General features: G+C 46.4%; 1 protein-coding gene across 1 annotated transcript in view; it reads left to right on the forward strand.

The window, feature by feature from the left end:
* The first annotated feature begins 6 nt into the window (after positions 1 to 6).
* The window catches only part of STK24 (serine/threonine kinase 24), a 123,662-nt gene continuing 104,144 nt past the window's right edge, over positions 7 to 19,524 (forward strand). The window contains exon 1 of the mRNA XM_040487207.1: positions 7 to 200. Coding sequence (XP_040343141.1) covers positions 159 to 200 — 42 coding nt within the window. The 5' untranslated portion in view covers positions 7 to 158. The remainder of the gene's footprint in view (positions 201 to 19,524) is intronic.

Here is a 19,524-nt window from a genome sequence, read left to right on the forward strand (position 1 = left end):
GGCCTCAGACTCAGGCCGGTCCCCGCGCCGAAGCCGGACTCGAGCTCGGCCGGCCTCCCCCGCCGCCCGAGGGCTGCGCGCGGCCCGCGGGCCTCGTCGCCCGCGTGGATCGCCGCGGCCCGGCCGTCCCGTCCCAGGAAGTGGCCGTCTTGACCGCCATGGCTCATTCCCCGGTGCAGTCGGGCCTGCCCGGCATGCAGGTAGGCAGGAGCCGGGCCGCGAGGGGAGGGAGGGATGCGCGGGCCGGGGCGGAAGCGGGGAACTTGGCGGTGTAAACACGGCCCCCCCCCCCCCCCCCCCCCCCCCCGCGGGCGCGCCGGCCTCCCGCGCCGCGCTCCAGCCCTCAGGCCGCCCCTGCCCGGCGCCGCGGCCCGAGAGCTCGGGGGCCCGGGGGCGGGGGGCTGGGGGGGGGGGGGGGGGTGCAGGGACATAGGGGCCGCGGCCTGGAGGCGCCCTCGCTGGCCGGGAGCCGGGGCAGTCGGGCAGGGATGTTGGGGAGCCGGCCGCCTCGCCGTCCCCGCCGGCCTCTCCGCACGCCGCCTCCCGAGCCGCAGGCCTGGCGCCGGCCCGGTCCCTGGGAGAAGTGATGGGGAGGAAATGCCCTTGGAGGCCCCGGCCGGGTCTGTGGGCTCTGCGCGCGGGCGGGGGGCGGTGGAGGCCCCGTTCCCCCGCGAGCAGGCGATAAAGTTGAGAGACGGGAGGGGAGCCCCGGGCGCGCCCCGACTCGTCCTGGGCCGGGCCGGGCCGGGCGGAGGAGGCAGGGCGGGGTGCGGGAAGGTGTGACCGCCAGCGCCTTTGCTCGCGCCTTTCCTTCTGGGGCCAATTGAGGGGAAAGTGCGAGCCTGCAAACCTTCTGGAAGGAGGAATCAGTCGGACAGCGTGTACTCCGGTTGTCCCGAGCCGAGGCTGACCCGCCCGATCTCTGGACACTGGGCTTTCACTTGGGAACTTGATTGGATCCAGACGAGCTCCTTCCCAGTAAATCTCTCCGTTGCTACTCTGTGGTATCTTGGCTTACCAGTGACTTTTTTTGGACGGGGGAGAAGTTGAATTTCAAAAGTACGCGAACACAGTAAAGTTTTTTTCGCCTTTGGGGACTGTTTTTAGCCTTTTGAAAAACAGAACCACTTGGCTCTCGTTAATTTATCTTATTTGTAGGCACATAAATGGTGGCAAAATAATTAGGATTAAAATCTCATGATAAGAGCAAGAGTAGGTCTTTATTGCTGCCCCAGTTTTAGTTTAGCGAGTGAGCATAAAGAGCTTTAAAAAAACAACCACGGTATCCAAGTGGATTATTTGTTATTTTACAGGCATCCGCGGGCTCATTTTTTCTTCTTCCCTTGCATGTTAGGGCTGAGAAGTGCGGTGTTTGGACCTGGCATGTTAGGGGCTGAGAATTGAATCTGCCCCATCTTATGAGACCTATCATCCCCACCCCCTTTCTGTAACCATAAAAAGAAAGCTGGATTTCATTGTTCAGGTTTGAAATCTAGAAAACTAGGAACACAAAGCTACCAGAATTTTAGCGTGAGGGGTGTGTGTGTGTGTGTGTGTGTGTGTGTGTGTGTGTGTGTGTGTGTTTTCTTTAAAGGAGTAACAAAGTTAATATTTTAAGAGTGTACTGGAAGAAAACTGTCCTTGAATCTCATTTAAAGATCTTTTAAACTCAACAGGCATTTCATATCTAGGCTTCTGCTGACTGCTAGGTAAAAATCAGATGTGGTTTTTTTTGGTATTTCCTAAAGTTCCTGCTTTAGTTTGGTTGGAATTGAGAGGCAGGAAGGCAGGGTGAACTGGGTGAAAAATTATTCCTGACCAGTAGAGCAAGAAGGACCTCTTGAGTTAAAAACGTTTTTTTTTTTCATCAGTATTTCCTTTAGACTGACAGTGTTAATCAGGTTGTAATCTGGTAGAGATGCCTCACTTAAGAGTTTACAGTGGAGGCATGGGGCCTTTGTGGAAAGTGAATCAGTTTAAAGAGGTACTTAAAAGCCCTGCTGGCTGGTGGCGTGAAGTCAGTATCGGATGGTCCCCCAAGGCTGTCTGTTCTCAACACTTCTTTTTGTCAGTTTTTCCTTTTTTTGTCTTGGAGAGTGTGGGCCAACATCTTGGAAAGAGAAGGTAAATTTCTGTTACAAGGAAACTGTTTTTGTTTGGTGGAGACCACCGAATTTTCAGCTGTCACAGTTTTGGGGGGTGTGCAGAGGTGGCCTGTGACATTTCGGTACTTAAGTACATTTGCAAACTGTGTACTTGTTTTTAGTGTGCCTTTTGGGGAAGAACATTCCTTTCCTCTCCCTTCTCCCAAAAAGAAAAACAACAAACACATTTGGTTTCTACTTTGAATTAGCCGTTGCTGCTGCCCAGGGAGGCTTTCCTTAAATTGTTGAGGATTAAGGGAAAGGCACACCCGCTTTGACTGTTCTCTGGGATAAAACAAGAGAGAAGTACTAACCCCTCTGTGCCCGGTCCTGATACATTCCATCCCTCCCTTTTCTTCTCTCTCATCTTGTGAACAGGGCTTATAAGGAGTTGGGTTAAACATTTCAGAGAGGGGTCAGTTGGTTTAAGTGTCCAACTCTTGATCTCAGCTCAGGTGTTGATCTCACGGTGGTGAGTTCAACCCCCAATTTGGACCTCACACTGAGCGTGGAACCTACTGAAAAAAAATTCAGACTGCAGAGTGAATTCAGGCAGCCTGAATTTAAGTATCATAAAGATACTTAAAAAGTAAACCTGGATGAAAGGACGTTTTAGTGTAAACATCATCTTGTCTTGCAAATCGTTTTTGTGCCTTCTAGATTTTTATTGGAACCTCTTGAGGCATAGGTATTATTTATGCCATTTTTCTAGAGGTGGAGGCCAACAGAGACTAATTGAACTGACCAAGGTGAGGTAGTATATTTGGCAAATGTGTGATTTGAAGAGATCTTTCCTGTCTCCAAGACCATACTTCTACTCATCATGCTGTATTGTTGCTTTATTATTTTTTTATTAAAAATATGTTTTTTAAATGTTTGAGAGAGAGACACACACACGCGCGCACACACACACGCATACGCGTGAGTGGGGGAGGGGCAGAGAGAGAGGGAGACACAGAATGTGAAGCCGGCTCCAGCCTCTGAGCTGTCAGCACAGAGCCTGATGTGGAGCTCGAACTCTTGGACTGTGAGATCATGACCTGAGCTGAAGTCGGATGCTTAACCGATTGAGCCACCCAGCTGCCCCTGTATTGTTGCTTTATTATTAACTTTGCAAGCGTTAAAGGTTCTTTTCATTTCGATTTGGGTTTGCTGAAGAAATACGAGAAATTAGAAATACGAGGTTGATATTTTATTCCATTGGGAACTGTTATTGAACACGCATGTGCCAGGTCCCAGGTGAGGAGTTGAGGACTGGACATCTGAATGAGTTAATATTTTCAATGTGTTTCATGAAGGTTGCTAGGGTTTCCTTTTTTACCTCCCACACCCCAGTTTCCTATTAGCATAGGGGAGAAAATAAAAAGTCATGAACTGGATGTAGTAACTACAAATAGACATAAAGAAATTAGGTTGATTTGTGGATGAACGTACTCCGTGTCCTTGAACATTTGTTGTTTCAATCAGTGTAATTCAGATTTGAAGAAAAGCAAGCTTTAGTTAGCCTAAGTGGATAAAAAAGAATTAGATTTTGAATTACAGATTTATATCTGTATTCTAAGCTTTTCTGTTTTGTGACGCACATAAGAAGTATATATATTTTTTATTTAAAAAATCTTTTTTAATGTTTATTTTTTGAGAGAGCACAAGTTGGGGAGGGACAGAGAGAGACACACACAGAATCTGATTTTTTTTTAATGTTTGTTTTTGTTTAATTTTTGAACTTTTTTTTTTAATTTTTTTAATTTTTGGGACAGAGAGAGACAGAGCATGAACGGGGGAGGGGCAGAGAGAGAGGGAGACGCAGAATTGGAAACAGGCTCCAGGCTCTGAGCTGTCAGCACAGAGCCTGACCCGGGGCTCCAGCCCACAGCCCACGAACTGTGAGATCTTGACCTGAGCTGAAGTTGGATGCTTAACCAAATGAGCCACCCAGGCACCCCAGAAGTATATTTTATGTCAAGATCTGAAACAAAAGTTTCAGGAGACAGTGTCCTGATCCTTACTACTTGTGATACACTGTTGTGTGATGTATTTTGTTAAAAAAAAAAAAAAAAAAGAAAACAAAACCTGGTTGCAACACTATTTGAAATTGCAACACAATTTCACAGCTGATTGGTTTGACCCAGGTTTGAAAAATACTGAATTAGGTAGGGTCACGTGTAGGAGAGCTGAGTTAACTTATGCACGTTTTGAGGATGTTGTTAATTTAAGGTATTTCCATATTTGAAAGTATAGACGGTTTACAGGAGTAGCCCAAAAACTTAGTTTCTACTCGTCAATGTCATCCTGCTTCCCTCTCTCCCTCTCCTTTGCTGAGAATGCTCCTTTATGTTGGGATAGTGAGCAGAACAGTTACTTGTCAGTTTGGATGAGTTGGGAGCTTTTCTGCAGTGCTCTTGCTTACCCCCGGGGAAACCTGTGTGCCCTGGAAACCTGGGAAATGAAGGAAAACAGAAGGACAGCTGCATTTAATTGTGGCTTAAGTGCTCTTGCATTTTTTTTCTTGTTAGTGTCACATTTCCATAGTTATTTTTTATTTTTTATTTTTTTTTCCTGTTTCCATGGAAGAGGCCTCTCCACGTTCAGCCTGTTGCCATCTGTACCGTGGGGAAAGGTTGGCTTGTTACAGTGTGCGGACATTCAGGGTATTTATGAGATTGAGCTTCTGAAAGCACCTTGAGCAAGATGCTGAAGTGTGCAATGTGGTCTAGGGCCTTGGAACGCTGGACTAGATAGGGAGCCCACATTCATGCAACACGTTTCTCTGGAGTGGTGCCAGGAGTTGTGGGAGGGGGAGGTGAGAACCTCCTTCGGCCATGTCCTTGGAAAGTCAGCAGCCTAGGGGGAGCTGATCTGGGTGGTCTGCCTGCAAAGGTTCACACTCCTTTGTTCACACACAAAGGGCACAGACAGGTGTGGGGATGGAAAGCGGGCTCCTGTGGGCTAGCCTGGACTCCAGAGCTGGGGAGGCAGCGGGCCCTGGGGTAGGGGGCCTGCGTTCTGGCTGTAGTAGGGAAAGTGCTGTCCCAAGCTTGAGGAATCCTTCTCTCCTGCAGGTGGGAGGGTTTGGGTTCTGCAGCATGCTGGTTGCCCCTTGGAAGGCTGGCCAGAGGTGGGGTGGATAGGACTGAGCGATGGGAGGTCCAGGTGGCAACAGGATAGCCATGGTGGACTTTTTTTTTTCAGCATTTTTTATTTTGGGAGTGCCTGGGTGACTCAGTCGGTTGAGCGTCTGACTCTTGCTGGCTCTTGATTTCCGCTCGGGTCATGATCCCAGGGTCGTGCGATTGAGCCGACCTCAATCGGTCTCTTCCTCGCTGAGTGTGGAGCCTGCTTAAGATTCTCTGTCCTTCTCCCCACCTTGTGGGTGTTTCTCTCTCAAAATAAACCAGCAAACATTTTTTTTTAAAAATATATTTTTTTAAAGTAATCTCTACTCCCACCATGGGGCTTGAACTCACAACCCCAAGGTCAAGAGTTGTACACTCCACTGACTGCACCCGCCAGGTGCCCATCAAGGTGTACTTCTTTCTTTTTTTTTTTTTAGGAAGATTGATCTCAAATCTTGGTAATTTGAACTCTCAGTGAACATTTAATAGTTTTTTATTGTCTCTCATCTCTCCTGCTTTTGATCCTTTTTTCTGTTCTATGCTAAGGGTAATAATGAAAATAAAGCCGGTTTTCTGTTACTGTTAGTTGCCTAAATATGTTTTTTTTAAATACCCATTTGAATATTTTATATTCCCTCTTTTCCTCTATCACCAGGATTGAACAACGTTAAGGATTTGTTTTGTTTAAAAATGTATTTTGGGTGGGCAGTGTCGTAAGAAGATTTTTAAAAATTAAAATTAAATATATAGCTGGGAGAAGTCCAGGACATCTTGGTTGTAATTACAGGTAGGGGAATGTTCCTGATAGTATTTCACATAGAACGAAATGACCTGCCAGTAGAAATTGGTCAGGTTGGGTTTTTCTAGGCTGCTAACACGCACAGCGTCCCCTCTGTTGCACGGGCAGGCGGCCTCCATCCTTGCTTTCTTGCTCCTTTATGTAATAGAACTCTTCGGCTCCTCTTGGAGTCCCTGTTCTCATGTGCACAGCCGAGCGCGCGTATTTGATACGGGTTGACATTGCTTTCCAGTTGAATGGTATTTCCAGGACCTTGGTGCAAGATGTAGTGTAAGGAGTGACTGAAGAAATGAGCCCATTGGCAGTTGCTGCTTTTTTCTAGTGTATTTTTACAGACATCCTGAAGCCAGGGTCCAGGATCCTGAGGGTCTCTTGAGAAACATGCCCCTTGGCGCTCCGTGTGCAGTCTCCCAGTGATTCAGAGTTGCCTGCTTGGGAATTCAGTACCTGCAGGAAATGGACCACACCCACCCAACCCTCGTGGGTTTTTTTTTTTGTTTTTTTTTTTTTTTTATTAATGCTTTAGCCCTGCATTGTTACCATTAATGGAACCTTGTAGCAGGACTGAGTGCCGGAAACAGGTTGCACTCTCTTATTCCTCTATTGCTGTTTAGGGTCAACTGCTGTCCTTGGGCCAGTCATTTCCCATCATTCATGTTTTTGCAGTGCAATATGTTTAAAACTCTTAGTGCCAAATGCTTTTGGGAAAAAGAACATGGCTACTATAATACCTGGTTCCTGGAGTGAGTATGGAGTTTCCTAGTCATAAATGGCTCCCTGGTTTCCAAGGTTCAGATGAAGAAAAATAAAACAAGATGTACCTTTGCTTGCTACAAAGTATAAAAACATCCCAGATTGTGGATTACAAAGGCACTGGTTTGCCCTACCCCTGGGAACAGCATTGTTGACTTTAGAGACCTTCCATTATGTTTTCTTGAGGGTTGTTATGTTTTCTTGAGGGTTCATGGTCAGTACAAGGAACCTTATCTGTGCAAGTGCCCATTGGTATCTGAATAAACTGTGGGAACATTTTGAGTTTTGTATTAATGCTTACGAAATATGTAGCTGGTGTTTGTGTTCCTATTATTTTAAGCCTCTTACTATTTTTAAAAAGATTTTTAGACCCTGAGATTCGAAAGGACCGTATAGGTCCAGATTCTTTCTTTCATTTTTAGTTATTTAGGGTTTTTGTTTAGTTTTTATTTAAAAGGTTGTGCACATGATTTCGAGTCAAATGGCTTTATAAGGTTTATTTGGGAAGACAGCACTTCCCTGCCCCTGGCCTTCCCCCCCCCCCCCCCCCAGCCCCTTTGATCTCTCTTAGCTGATTGTTGTTTCCACTTTGTTTATAAAGAACATTTAAAAATTGCTGTTACTTTTTTTTTTTCTTCCAGTTTTGGGCATTATCTGTGGACTTTGGACTTGAAGTGAGGCTTTAGTTTTTGCCTCCTTCAGGCACCTGTGCACCTCTTTCCCCCTTCCCCAGTGTAGTTACATTGTAACTTTGCTTAGATTAGTGTGACTGGAACCCTATTCCCAGCCCAGCCATTAGGAAACCAGGATGCCTTTTCAAATCTTTTCTGAAAGTTTTTGTTTTTTTTTTTTTAAATAATCGCTTTAGTTTGGGCTGCTGTAACACCGTACTGTACTGTACATAGACTGGGTGGCTTAAACAACAAACATTTATTTCTCACAGTTCTGGAGCCTTGGAAGTCCCAGGTCAAGGCTCTGGAAGATTCTGTGTCTGGTGAGGGCCCCTTCCTGGGTCATGGACGGTCTGTGTCTGGCTGTGTCCTCACGTGGCAGAGGGGGTGAGGGAGCTAGCTGTCTGGGCTCTTCTCTAAGGGCACTTGTCCCAATTCTGGGGGCTCTACCTTCATGATCTGATCACCCCAAAGACCCCCCACCTCCTAGTACTATCCCATAGGGCACTGGGCTCAACATACGCATTTTGGGAGGACACAGACATTGAGTCTGTACCAGTATTTATAGCTTATTCAACCAGCACTCGCACAGTTGTTGAAATCTTCCCTGCGGAAGTTCAAGTAGAGCCAGACGGACAGGCTATCCATGTCACCTTCCTGGAGAACTCTTCCTGAGAGCCTTCTGACCTCCCTGTAGACTGGTGGTCTTCCACACTTGGTCCTCTTCTGGTATCGCGGGTCTTCTCTCCCTTCATACGTGGGATTCCCCACGCTGCTCCCGGCGGCCTGTTTTCTGTGTCTCCCGTCATTGTCTGTCCTGGTTCACGCTGTGGGTGGAACATATCTTGAGGAGCCTTTCTGTGACTATGGTACAAGGGAGATGGGTTTTTTGAGGTCCTGGGTATCTGAAAGTTTCTTTTTCTTTTCCTCTCCATTTGTATTTTGGCATGGTCATAGGGTGGAAATTATTTTCCTCCAGGATCTTGAAAGCATTTCTCCACTGTGTTTTAGCTTTCATTGTTGCTGTCGAAGAACTCAGTGCCACACCAGTACTGGATTCTGTGTAGGTGAGCTCTTCGGTTCTTCCTGAGCCTAATAGGATCTGGATTTTTTCTTGGTGATCTCAGTTTTCACAAATAACATGCCTTCGTGCAGGAAGCCCTTTAAATCAGGCAGCTCACATCTTTCTGTGTTCTCTTGTCCTTAAATTCTTATCTGGATATTGGACCTCCTGGACTGGTAGTTTTACGCTTTTAAACCTATTTTCTATTTCTTTGTCTTTTTTACTTGGCTTTCTGGGAGATTGTTTCAGCTTTTTCTTCTAGCTCTTTTAAATGAGTATTTCTGCTCTTGTTTTTTAAATTCTAAGAGCTCTTTTTGGTTCTCTGAATGTTCTTTTATTGTTTCAGTTGAAATATTTGCTCTTACCTCCTTGGGTATGTTAATTGCAGTTACGTTGCCTCTGCTCAGAATAGATCTTCCTCCACAGCCCTTTCTCCCCTCTTGTTGGTTGTGGTCTTTAGTTTTTGTGTTTTTTTTTTTACCTTTTTTTTTTAATTAATTTATTTTTTATGAGGGGTGGTATGGAGAGAGAATCCCAAGCAGACTCTACACTGTCGGCATGGAGCCTCACACAGAGCTCAGAGTTATGAGCCCTGAGATTGTGACCTGAGCTGAAATCAAGAGTCAGATGCTTAACAGACTGAGCGACGCAGGTGCCCCTTTTGTGGTCTTTCTTTCCTTTTTTAGTGTTTATTTTTGAAAGAGAGAGAGAGAACACACAAGCAGTGGAGGGGCAGACACAGAAGCCAAAGCTCCAGGCTCTGAGGCGTCAGCACAGAACCTGACGCGGAGCTCGAACTCATGAACCGCAAGATCACGACCTGAGCTGAAGTCAGACACTTAACCAACTGAGCCACCCAGGTGCCTCTTGTGGTCTTTATTTCTAATGGTAGAGGTCACTCTCCAATGTATTTACGAGTGGGGGAACAATTGAGCTGGTTGGAAATCCGAGCCCTTGAATGGAACTTTTCCAACCTCAGTGATACCAGGTGGTTCTATTGATGCGAGAGGTAAAGGAATGGCTGATGTCGGTTTCTTTCAGCTTTTTATGCAGTTCACCTTCCGGGAGAAGCCTCTGACCTGCTCCTGTCTGCACTGTTTATTGCCCACACCTGATGCTCCCCTGGGCCGACCCCTTCTCCCTCCCGAGGCCTGATGCCCACGGAGCACTGGGCGGAGGGGAAGGACTGCGTGTGGGTGCAGGTAGCTTGGATCCCCCGTTTTTTAGCACACCGCCTCTGTCCTCAGCCGTGTCTGCTGCTGCTGGCTCCAGACCCCCTCAGCTTCCTTTCTGGGGACTGTGCTTTCCCTAGTTCCTTGATTGGGAAGGCGGCGGGCAGCTGCCTAGCTCCGAGCGAGGAAGGCCTTCTGGGTGTCTAACCACTTCGTTAATTGACTTTGATTCCTTGTTTTAGATGCTGCCGGTTCCTGAGTTGTGGGGATTCAGCGCTGCGAATGGGCTTGGTTCTCTGCTCTCTCCACCTCAAGTTTAGCATCTCTCCTTCCTTCTATCTTTCTTCCCACTTCTGGAATTTCATTGCTTTTGGCCTTCTTTCCCCTCCTCGTAGGCAAGAGTCTTAGCCTTTTAAGAAAACTCCTTTCATTATGGTTTTAGTGGGATTTCAGGATTGACCAGAGTAGACGCTCTCTACCTGGACGTCCCTCTCTCCAGTTGTTACAGATGAATGAATGAACAGGAAGAGTACAATGTGAGTTCCACGGTCAGGACTTCGCAGCACCCTGGCGCCGGGAAGGACTCCCGAGGCCCTGTTCCCTTCAGGAGAGTGTGCCTTCTGTTCTCTCTCTGTAAGTCAGTGATGATGTAAATACATGCCTGTTTTTCCATATCCCCGACAGTGACCTCCACTTCCCTAACTCGGGCTGCCAACCTGCTTGTCTCCACTTTGTGCCCCATTTTCTAGTCTTAGGATTGTGTGGGCATAGGACCATTGCTGGGAGCCTCCGTGTAACTCTTGGGAGAAGCGTTTTATTTGGTGGCTGTAGGTTTGGGGGGCCCAGCCCGCGGCCTGGAATTGAATGCATGCCACCTGGGGGAGGGGGCAGGTGGGGGCGGTGTCTGTTAAGGCCATGGGTTCTGTGGTGGTCGGCCAGGTCGTGGGGGGAGACGGGGCAGGTGTTGAATGGCCGCCGGGGTGTTGTGGCGACACATGGCAGAGCCCCACATTAGAGAATCGTGTGCTGGGGACTGAGGGCCATGGGGGGTCCCCGCTCGCTCCCTGCCCCTTGCAGCCTTGACGCCTGGCCTGACGCTGCTCCTTAAATACCCCGCGTTATGAACAGGGAAGGCAGCTCTTTGGGACGTTCCGCTAGAATGATTTCCTACTTAAGAACCAAGTACTTTTTTCAGGTAGGAATTTACAGTGATAAATCACTGAGGAAAAATGAAAAGTAACCCGGAACTTGGGGGCTGGACGTTGGTTAGCAGTTATCTTGAGCAGTTTCTCGTAGGATAATTTTTGAAGTTATGTGTAGTGTGGTTACAGTTGTTAAATTGCCTCCCGAACTCCTGACGAACTGAGAGCCAGCCGAAGAAAGGTATTGTTTGAGTTTCCTTGTGTTTGATGCACTCTCATCATAGCAAACATTACTTGAGAGGTAATTCGAAAAGAAAAAAAGAGAAGAAAAGGCGTCACGTACAAAGAGTTACTCACTTCCTCAGTGGCTCCTGCTGGTAGGCGGCTTTTCTTTCTCCTCTTGCTCCTGTCCCTGAATAGTAAAGGTGCCTTTGGCTTTGCTGTATTGATCAGTTGAGAAAGTAAATATTTGTTACTCTTCGTGGAAGGAAGCCTTGAAGGAGTGGGATGAACCTATCTGACCTTCCTCAAGGGTAGGGCTCTGGTGGGCAGCTTAGGCCCTCGGGCAACCCTCAAGGCCCTTGCCCGGCATGGAAGGGCTCGGACACCGGTTTTACAGATGGGAAAACTGAGGTTCAGGAGGCTTAACCAAGGCCCCTCAGCTCGCAAACAGCCCTGTTGGGGGTAGAGTCCTAACTTTTGATGCCAGCATTGGTGGTGGTAGTGGTCTTCCTTACACCAGAAGTCCTGCCACCGAGCCTCTCAGGTCCTGCCCTGGAGGCCCCTGTTTCCCTAAGGGTCAAATTGTGTTTATGGCTTCTATGAAACCAGTCCAGGCCTGATAAGAGATGGTACCTTGGGCACTTTTATTCCCACTTTTTTTTTTCTTTTGGACTTTTAAAGATTTTGTCCATGCTCCAGTATTATTATTATTATTTTTTTTTTAATTTTTTTTTTTTCAACGTTTGTTTATTTTTGGGACAGAGAGAGACAGAGCATGAACGGGCGAGGGGCAGAGAGAGAGGGAGACACAGAATCGGAAACAGGCTCCAGGCTCTGAGCCATCAGCCCAGAGCCCGACGCGGGGCTCGAACTCACGGACCGCGAGATCGTGACCTGGCTGAAGTCGGACGCTTAACCGACTGCGCCACCCAGGCGCCCCTCCAGTATTATTTTTAAGTGGCTTCCTAGCTTTCTGGATTGTGGCTGTGGGGGGTGGTGACTTGGATGGTAAGATGTTTTCCCTGTTCCTGATCCCCAGTCCCTCTCCTGAGCCCCTAGGGCCCCCCCACCCCATCCCCCAGGGTGGGATGGGGGCCTTTGGCCTCAGTTTAGTGCTTTCAGTTATTGCCCGGATTCGCTGAGAAAAGTACCCATAATTAAACCAGTGGTTTTCAAGGTTTAGCATCTGTCGTCGTCACCTGGAGAGCTTGATGAACTGCACACTGCTAGGCTGTTGGTCTGGGATAGAAACTAAAAAGTTTTCCAGGTGCGTGGCTGCCTCAGGGACCACAATTTTGAAAACCATTAAACTGGAGAATTCAAAATCCTTAAATGCCTACTGCTCCCCGCTGTGGGACACTCTATAGTGATGCCCATTTGAAAGCTCAATTGAAAGTCAGTGCTAGGGGCGCCTGGCTGGCTCAGTCTCCGTGGAGCATGTGACTCTTGATCTCCATGAGTTCAAGCCCCACATTGGGCGTAGAGATTGCTCAAAAATCTTAAGAAAAAAAAAAAAAGAAAGAAAACCAATGCTTGGAACTTACGGATTGTAGAAGACTGACTTTGGGAATTGAATAGACTTTTGTGAGACTTCTTAGGGCCTTTACCATTTTAGCATGTATTATAAAACTTTGGGGGAATAGAGGAAGATGTGTGTTCTGCATTTTTTTGATGTCAGAACCTTACTTTGTAAGGACTGCATCTCTGAGAGCTGGCATTCCATGATTCTTTTGGAAAACCCTGAACCAGAGCATAAGTCCTGAACCTGATAGTCTTCCACAGTATAACCTCTCTCTTTTTTTTGAAGTTTATTTATTTACTTTGAGAGAGGGTGAGTGGAGGAGGGACAGAGAGGGAAAGGGAGAATCCCAAGCTCTCTCTCTGTGCTTGGGAGTACAGAGCTTGATGCGGGGCTTGAACTCAAGAACAGTGAGGTTATGACCTGAGCCGAAATCAAGAGTCAGATGCTTAACTGACTGAGCCACCCAGGTACCCCAATGAGGATAACCTCTCATAACTGTTGTTTTTATCATGACATTCCCTGCTTAAGCATCTCTGGTTGTTTCCTGATCAAATACAAATTCCAGCTTAAAACTCAGGGCCTCTTGTTAATAGAGGGCTTCCTGTTGTCCTGCTTTTCAGTCCTTCCTGGTCAGCTCACCGCTCCCCTCTGCCTCTGCTCATCTGCTCACCTAGCAGGGTACCCCCTGGTTCCTTTGCCCAGTAACTAACCTCTGGTGAGCTGTTAGTATTTATATCATGTTGCCTTCTTTTTCCTTTTTTTTTTTTTAATTTTTTTTTTAATGTTTATATATTTTTGACAGAGAGAGACCGAGCAGGAGCGGGGGCCGGGCAGAGAGAGGGAGACACAGAATCCAAAGCAGGCTCCAGGCTCTGAGCTGTCAGCACAGAGTCCAACACGGGGCTTGAACTCCCGGACTGTGAGATCATGACCTGAGCTGGAGTCGGGCAGTCAACCAACTGAGTCACCCAGGCGCCCCTGCCTTCTTTTTTCTTAATTGGATTTGAAGGGCAGACCTTCAGGGAAGGTGTGTACCGTCCAGCTAGCTCCCTGACCGTGCTAGAGCACAGGTCCCCAAGAGGAGCACCTGGTAGGGGAAGGGCAGTCAGGAAATGAATGGGCTGTCTCCTGGCAAATTTGCTTTTCTTTCTTGTGGGTGTTCTGTTTAACACTTAACATACACATATATGTTTAAACTGGGAAAAGTACATTCTGGGGCAGTAGACTCTTTAATGTTTGGGATGTGATAGGTTTTGTGCTTTTATGTATAAATAGTTGATTTGGTTTTTTAACTCAAAAAATGATTTGTATTTCTGTATTAGCAGTCTTTTATTGGAGTGTTCTGTGATTAGCTAGACTCTAGTTTTACCACACTTGCTTATTTGAGGATGGCTTTTTGGGGGAAGGGAGAGGTCTTGATGTTTTTTGAAAGTGCATTGTAATTTTTCTGAGGTTGGTTATAGGGCTTTGTCCAGTATAAGGGTAAACGGGATATTACACAGACTTAGGAGATGGACTGTGTCAGGAAGGGTAGTTGTGATGTTTGGGTTCCTCTCTCTCATTTGTCAGTGAAGAATCTGAAGTCTTTCTAAAAATAGACTTTGTGTCATTCTGAGGGCTTTTCTCCATTTTGCCTCCTTTAGGAAACAGTGAGGTGCTTACGTGGCCTGGCTTCATTGTAGTTACCTAGGCTGCCTGTATTTGTCTCCCAAGTGTGGGGGGGAGGTGGAATGTGGCTGGAGGGGGACACACCTGACGGTGGTGGTGGTCTCAGCTCACACTTCCAAAGGGGCCTGGGGTCATTAGCACCAGCAGCCCAGGGTGTGACTGTAGATATTGGGGGCTGAAATTTAATTTCTGCTTAGGCATGAAGCAGGGTCATTTTTTTTTTTAACCCTTATTTATTTTCGAGAGAGAGCATGCAAGCAGGGAAGGGGCAGAGAGAGGGGGAGAGAGGATCCCAAGTAGCATCTATGCTGTCAGCACAGAGCCCAGATATGGGGCTTGAACTCATGAACTGTGACATCATGACTTGAGCTGAAGTCAGACGCTCAAGTGACTGAGCCACCCAGGAGTCCCAGGCCATGTTTTTAAGTGATTACATAGTTTAAAACAGTTTTGAGTTGAAAAGCAGTTTTGCCAAGGATCCACCTGATCCCTCCCTTCAGCCCACCACCAACATAAATGTGTGTGTATGTTTATGTTAATGAATGTGTGGGCCGATAACGTGTGTTAATTTCTTTTTTCTTTGTTGTAATCTATCAGTAGCCTTTAAAAAGCTTGTGCTGTAGCACTCCTGGTCAGAAGTTGTTTTTCCTCTTTGTAGTTGCAAAAAAAAACACCACAATTTAGATTTTATTTTCAAAAGGAACAAACTCTTTGACTCCTGAAAAATAAGAGTGAAAGTTACTTTAAATGATAAAATATGTAAAGCCCTTTTAAGTGGCATAGGGGAAGGGAAGAGAGGGAGGCAAACTGTAAGAGACTCAAATACAGAAACCAACCGGAGGGTTGCTGGAGGGGTGAGGTGGGGGGGTTGGCTAAATGGATGATGGGTACTCAGGAGGGCACTTGTGATGAACACTGGGTGTTATATGTAAGTGATGAATCACTAAATACTACTCTTGAAACCATTATTACACTGCGTGTTAACTAACTTGGATTTAAATTAAAAGATAACATAAAAAAATAAGATGGTGAAGTTCTCAGTACTTTTTCTACAGGGTTTGTTGCACATATTATTTCTTCATGTTTTAGCCATAGAAGTCAAGGTTGGTCTTGAAATTCCATGGAAATGATTCTTTCCTTTGTCCTCTTGTGTCAGAGTAGCGATAATTGCGTTTGTTTCTGCTGAGGAGTCTGTGATCGTAAAGCTCTTGGAAAACCAGTGGAAGGCCTTCACGTGGTGATCCACCGTAGTGTGAGAGCCCCACCGCTAACTCTAGCCACGTTTCCTGTGTGTAGTCTATTAAAAAGTAATGTGAAACGTGGGGTTGAAGATGGGTCCAGAAATAGGACCCCCCCCCCCGCCTCTGGGAAAATACTCTCACTCTCTCCCCTGTTGAATTATTATTATTATTAAAAATGTTTTAAAGGCTTTTATTTTTTTGGGGCGCCTGGGTGGCGCAGTCGGTTAAGCGTCCGACTTCAGCCAGGTCACGATCTCGCGGTCCGTGAGTTCGAGCCCCGCGTCAGGCTCTGGGCTGATGGCTCAGAGCCTGGAGCCTGTTTCTGATTCTGTGTCTCCCTCTCTCTCTGCCCCTCGCCCGTTCATGCTCTGTCTCTCTCTGTCCCAAAAATAAATAAACGTTGAAAAAAAATTTAAAAAAAAAAAGGCTTTTTTATTTTTATTTATCTATTAAAATTTTTTTAATGTTTATTTTTGAGAGAGAGGGAGACACAGAATCCAAAGCAGGCTCAAGGCTCTGAGCTGTCCACACAGAGCCTAACACAGGGCTCAAACCTATAAACCGCGAGATCATGACCTGAGCCGAAGTCAAACTCTTAACCGACTGAGCCGCTCAGGCACCCTTAGTTTTATTTATTTTGAGGGATATAGAGAGCAAGCAGGGGAAGGGCAGAGAGGGAGGGAGAGAGAGAATCCCAAGCAGGCTCCACACTGTCAGTTCAGAGCCCAGTGCAGGGGCGCAAACCCACAAACCGCGAGATCATGACCTGAGTTGAAATCAGGAGTCAGATGCCCAACCGACTGAGCCACCCAGGAGCCCTGGTCCCCCATTAAATTATTGTTAAAGCGAAAGCATATTTGGTTCCACTACTTGAATATAGCTGGGGTTTTTTTTGGTCTTTTTTTTTTTTTTTTTTGCTTATTTTCTGGTTGTCTCTGTGCATACATATATTTAAGACATTGCAGTTACACATACACAGGTGCATGTTTTTTTTTTTTTTTTAATTTTTTTTTTTCAACGTTTTATTTATTTTTGGGACAGAGAGAGACAGAGCATGAACGGGGGAGGGGCAGAGAGAGAGGGAGACACAGAATTGGAAACAGGCTCCAGGCTCTGAGCCATCAGCCCAGAGCCCGACACGGGGCTCGAACTCACGGAGCGCGAGATCGTGACCTGGCTGAAGTCGGACGCTTAACCGACTGCGCCACCCAGGCGCCCCCACAGGTGCATGTTTTATATTTTCCATTCAGAAATGGATCATAGATATCGTCCCCTGTTTCCACGTGATTTGTTTTATCACCTTAACAGACTTACCCTTGCCTCCTCCGTGTAAGGCGTGCCTCTTCTGTGGGACACAGAGCTCCAGCCAGAAAGCACAGTCCTGTTTGGCTCTGCTGGTTGGAGTAATCTTGCCACTTTGTTTTACCTTTGGAGAAAGAAAAGCTTATTCATCATTCCTTCTCCTTTAACTGGATTATTGAAGAGCACTGTTATTGTTATTTAATGTTTTTGCGGTTAATTGCTTTGCTTACGTTGATAAGCTGGACCACTGATGAGGTGGTATTGCAAATTCCTGCTGGGCTCCTTATCCCCTGCTGGAGGAGGAGGAGGAGGACAGTGCATATGGACTGGGGCCCCCCCCCCCCCCCCCGCAAAGACTGTGCGTGTGTGTGCATGCCTACACTGGTGTGCACAGTAACTCGACCACAAAACCACTCTCCTTTCTGGGCGTCCTCTAGTCAGCGGGTCAGGCAAATTGTAGGGACCTGAGGGAGGTGAACGGCAGGAATTCTGCCTGGCTGAATTGTATTCTTCTTAATTGTTCTTCAGATGAAGACTTTATATATGTGATAAGCTTTTCTAGTTTTAAGGTAGCTTTAATATCACATGTGTTTCTTTCCGGTCTTTTGCTTTAACGAGAGGTAATAGATGATATGGAAACTGGCAGGACCATGGGAGGTACAAACATGGTGACTTAAGATCACTGCTCTGAACAAACATTCACCCCGAATAGGACCAGTCTACTTTTTAGCAGTTTCATAGCATATGATTCATGCTAGGTATTCGTGTTTCCTTCCTGTACATGGTGCACACATGAGCGAGGGGCTGCTGGCAGCAGTGGTCCCAGTGTTGAAGTCCGGATGCCTGGCCGCATGGAGTGGCCACGGGGCGGGGGCCACCACAGTCTGTTAGTGCAAAGAGGGGATCGTGCCATGTCACTTGCCCCTGTCCTGCCAGCTGGTTTCAGATCAGTTTAGATCTTCCCTCTAAAGGAGTTAGGAAAAACGGTTGCGTTTCAGAGACTTGGGGGTTTTGGAACTTGGAATAAGGGACATGAACCTGTACTAGTACCCTTCTATGATATGTATGTTTTTAACGAATAGAAACATTTGAGAAATACAAGGCAAATGATAAGAGAATTTAGCATTACCGAATTCTGCCGGAATCCGTGTGCCTTTTCTCTTTATTCAAATTTAGAAATTTTTCTTTATTGTATGATTGATTGTCTTTATTTGTTTAGCTCTTATGAGTGTGGACACGAAAATGGGTGTTGGTGGATAGACATGCAATTAAAGAAGAGGAGGAAGTAGGGACCCTGGGTGGCTATGTCGGTTCAGCGTCCGACTTCGGCTCAGGTCATAATCTTCACAGTTTGTGAGTTCAAGCCCCGTGGCAGGTTCTGTGCTCACAGCTCGGAGCCAGGAGCCTGTTTCAGATTCTGTGTCTCCCTCTGACCCTACCCCACTTGTGCTCTTCCTCTCTCTATCAAAAATAAAAATAAAAACATTTAAAAAGAAGAGGAAGTGCTGTCAGATACTGTGTGGTAAAAGTTTTTGCTATTTTAAGATGAAACATTGGAAGTGTAGACTGGCTGGCCATTTGCCTTGTAGCATTTAAAATTTTTTTAAAGTTTCTTAAAAAATTTTTTTTAATGTTTATTTTTCAGAGAGAGAGGGAGAACGTGAGTGAGAGAAGGGCAGAGAGACAGGAAGTCAGAGGATCTAAAGTGGGCTCTGCACTGATAGCATAGAGCCCAACGTGGCTCTATAGCATAGAGCCCAACGGACCCAAGGAACCGTGATATCATGACCTGAACCAAAGTCAGATGTTTAACCGATTGAGCCACCCAGATGCTCCAAGTTTATTTATTTTGAGAGACAGAGAGAGAGAGGGGGAGAGAATCCCAAGCAGGCCCCACTTTGTCAGCACAGAGCCCGATGCAGGGCTCGAACCCATGAACCATGAGATCACGACCTGAGCTGAGATCAAGAGTTGGATGCTTAACTGACTGAGCCACCCAGGCGCCCCATGCGTTGTAGTATTTTATAAAACAGAAAAATTTGGTAAGGGATATATTAATATTTTGATTGTAATTTATTGCCATAATCACCACGGTTACAGTTTGATGCAAACAGAAGCAAAATTTTTCATGTGTCAGAAATAAAGTTTAAAATACAGATCTTCACCAAATGCATTTCTGATTTCATTTGTAAGTTTGCTGGTTAGAACACCTATGTGTTTTCTTATAGAAATGAGTTTATAAATGGTGGGTAAATTGTGAGGCTAGGCTAGATAAGCCTAACTGAGCTATAATTTAAGGGTCAAAGTCCTGGTTCTGAAGGCAGGAAGCCAGTTGGTAGAAGACAGCTGGAGGAGAGGGAAGCCTTTTCCTTTCATTTCTTGGCGTAGGACTGGCCCTGTGCAGGCCGGGGTGGCCTCTTGCAGGGTGCTGGCTCTGTTACTCCCAGGCCCTTTGTCCTCCATCTGTTAACGCCTCCTTGGTACGATGGCTCTGGTACGGGACCTCTTTACTGCACCCCCTGCAATAGGTTTCAGTAGTTTCCAGTTAAAGATCCGATTCCTTGTTTTAAAACTGATTTTAGCTGGCTGTTGGGAAAGCATCTATACTAGTTGCTACAAGCAGTAGTCCTTGATTGTAGGGAGAAAGTGTGTTACTACTCTAAGTAGGTACCTAAAATGCAGAGTGTCAGGCAGTGAAAGGTCGATGGCATC

Source organism: Herpailurus yagouaroundi, unplaced genomic scaffold (assembly GCF_014898765.1).
Source record: "Herpailurus yagouaroundi ecotype Mexico unplaced genomic scaffold, PumYag 164, whole genome shotgun sequence".
NCBI lineage: Eukaryota > Metazoa > Chordata > Mammalia > Carnivora > Felidae > Herpailurus > Herpailurus yagouaroundi.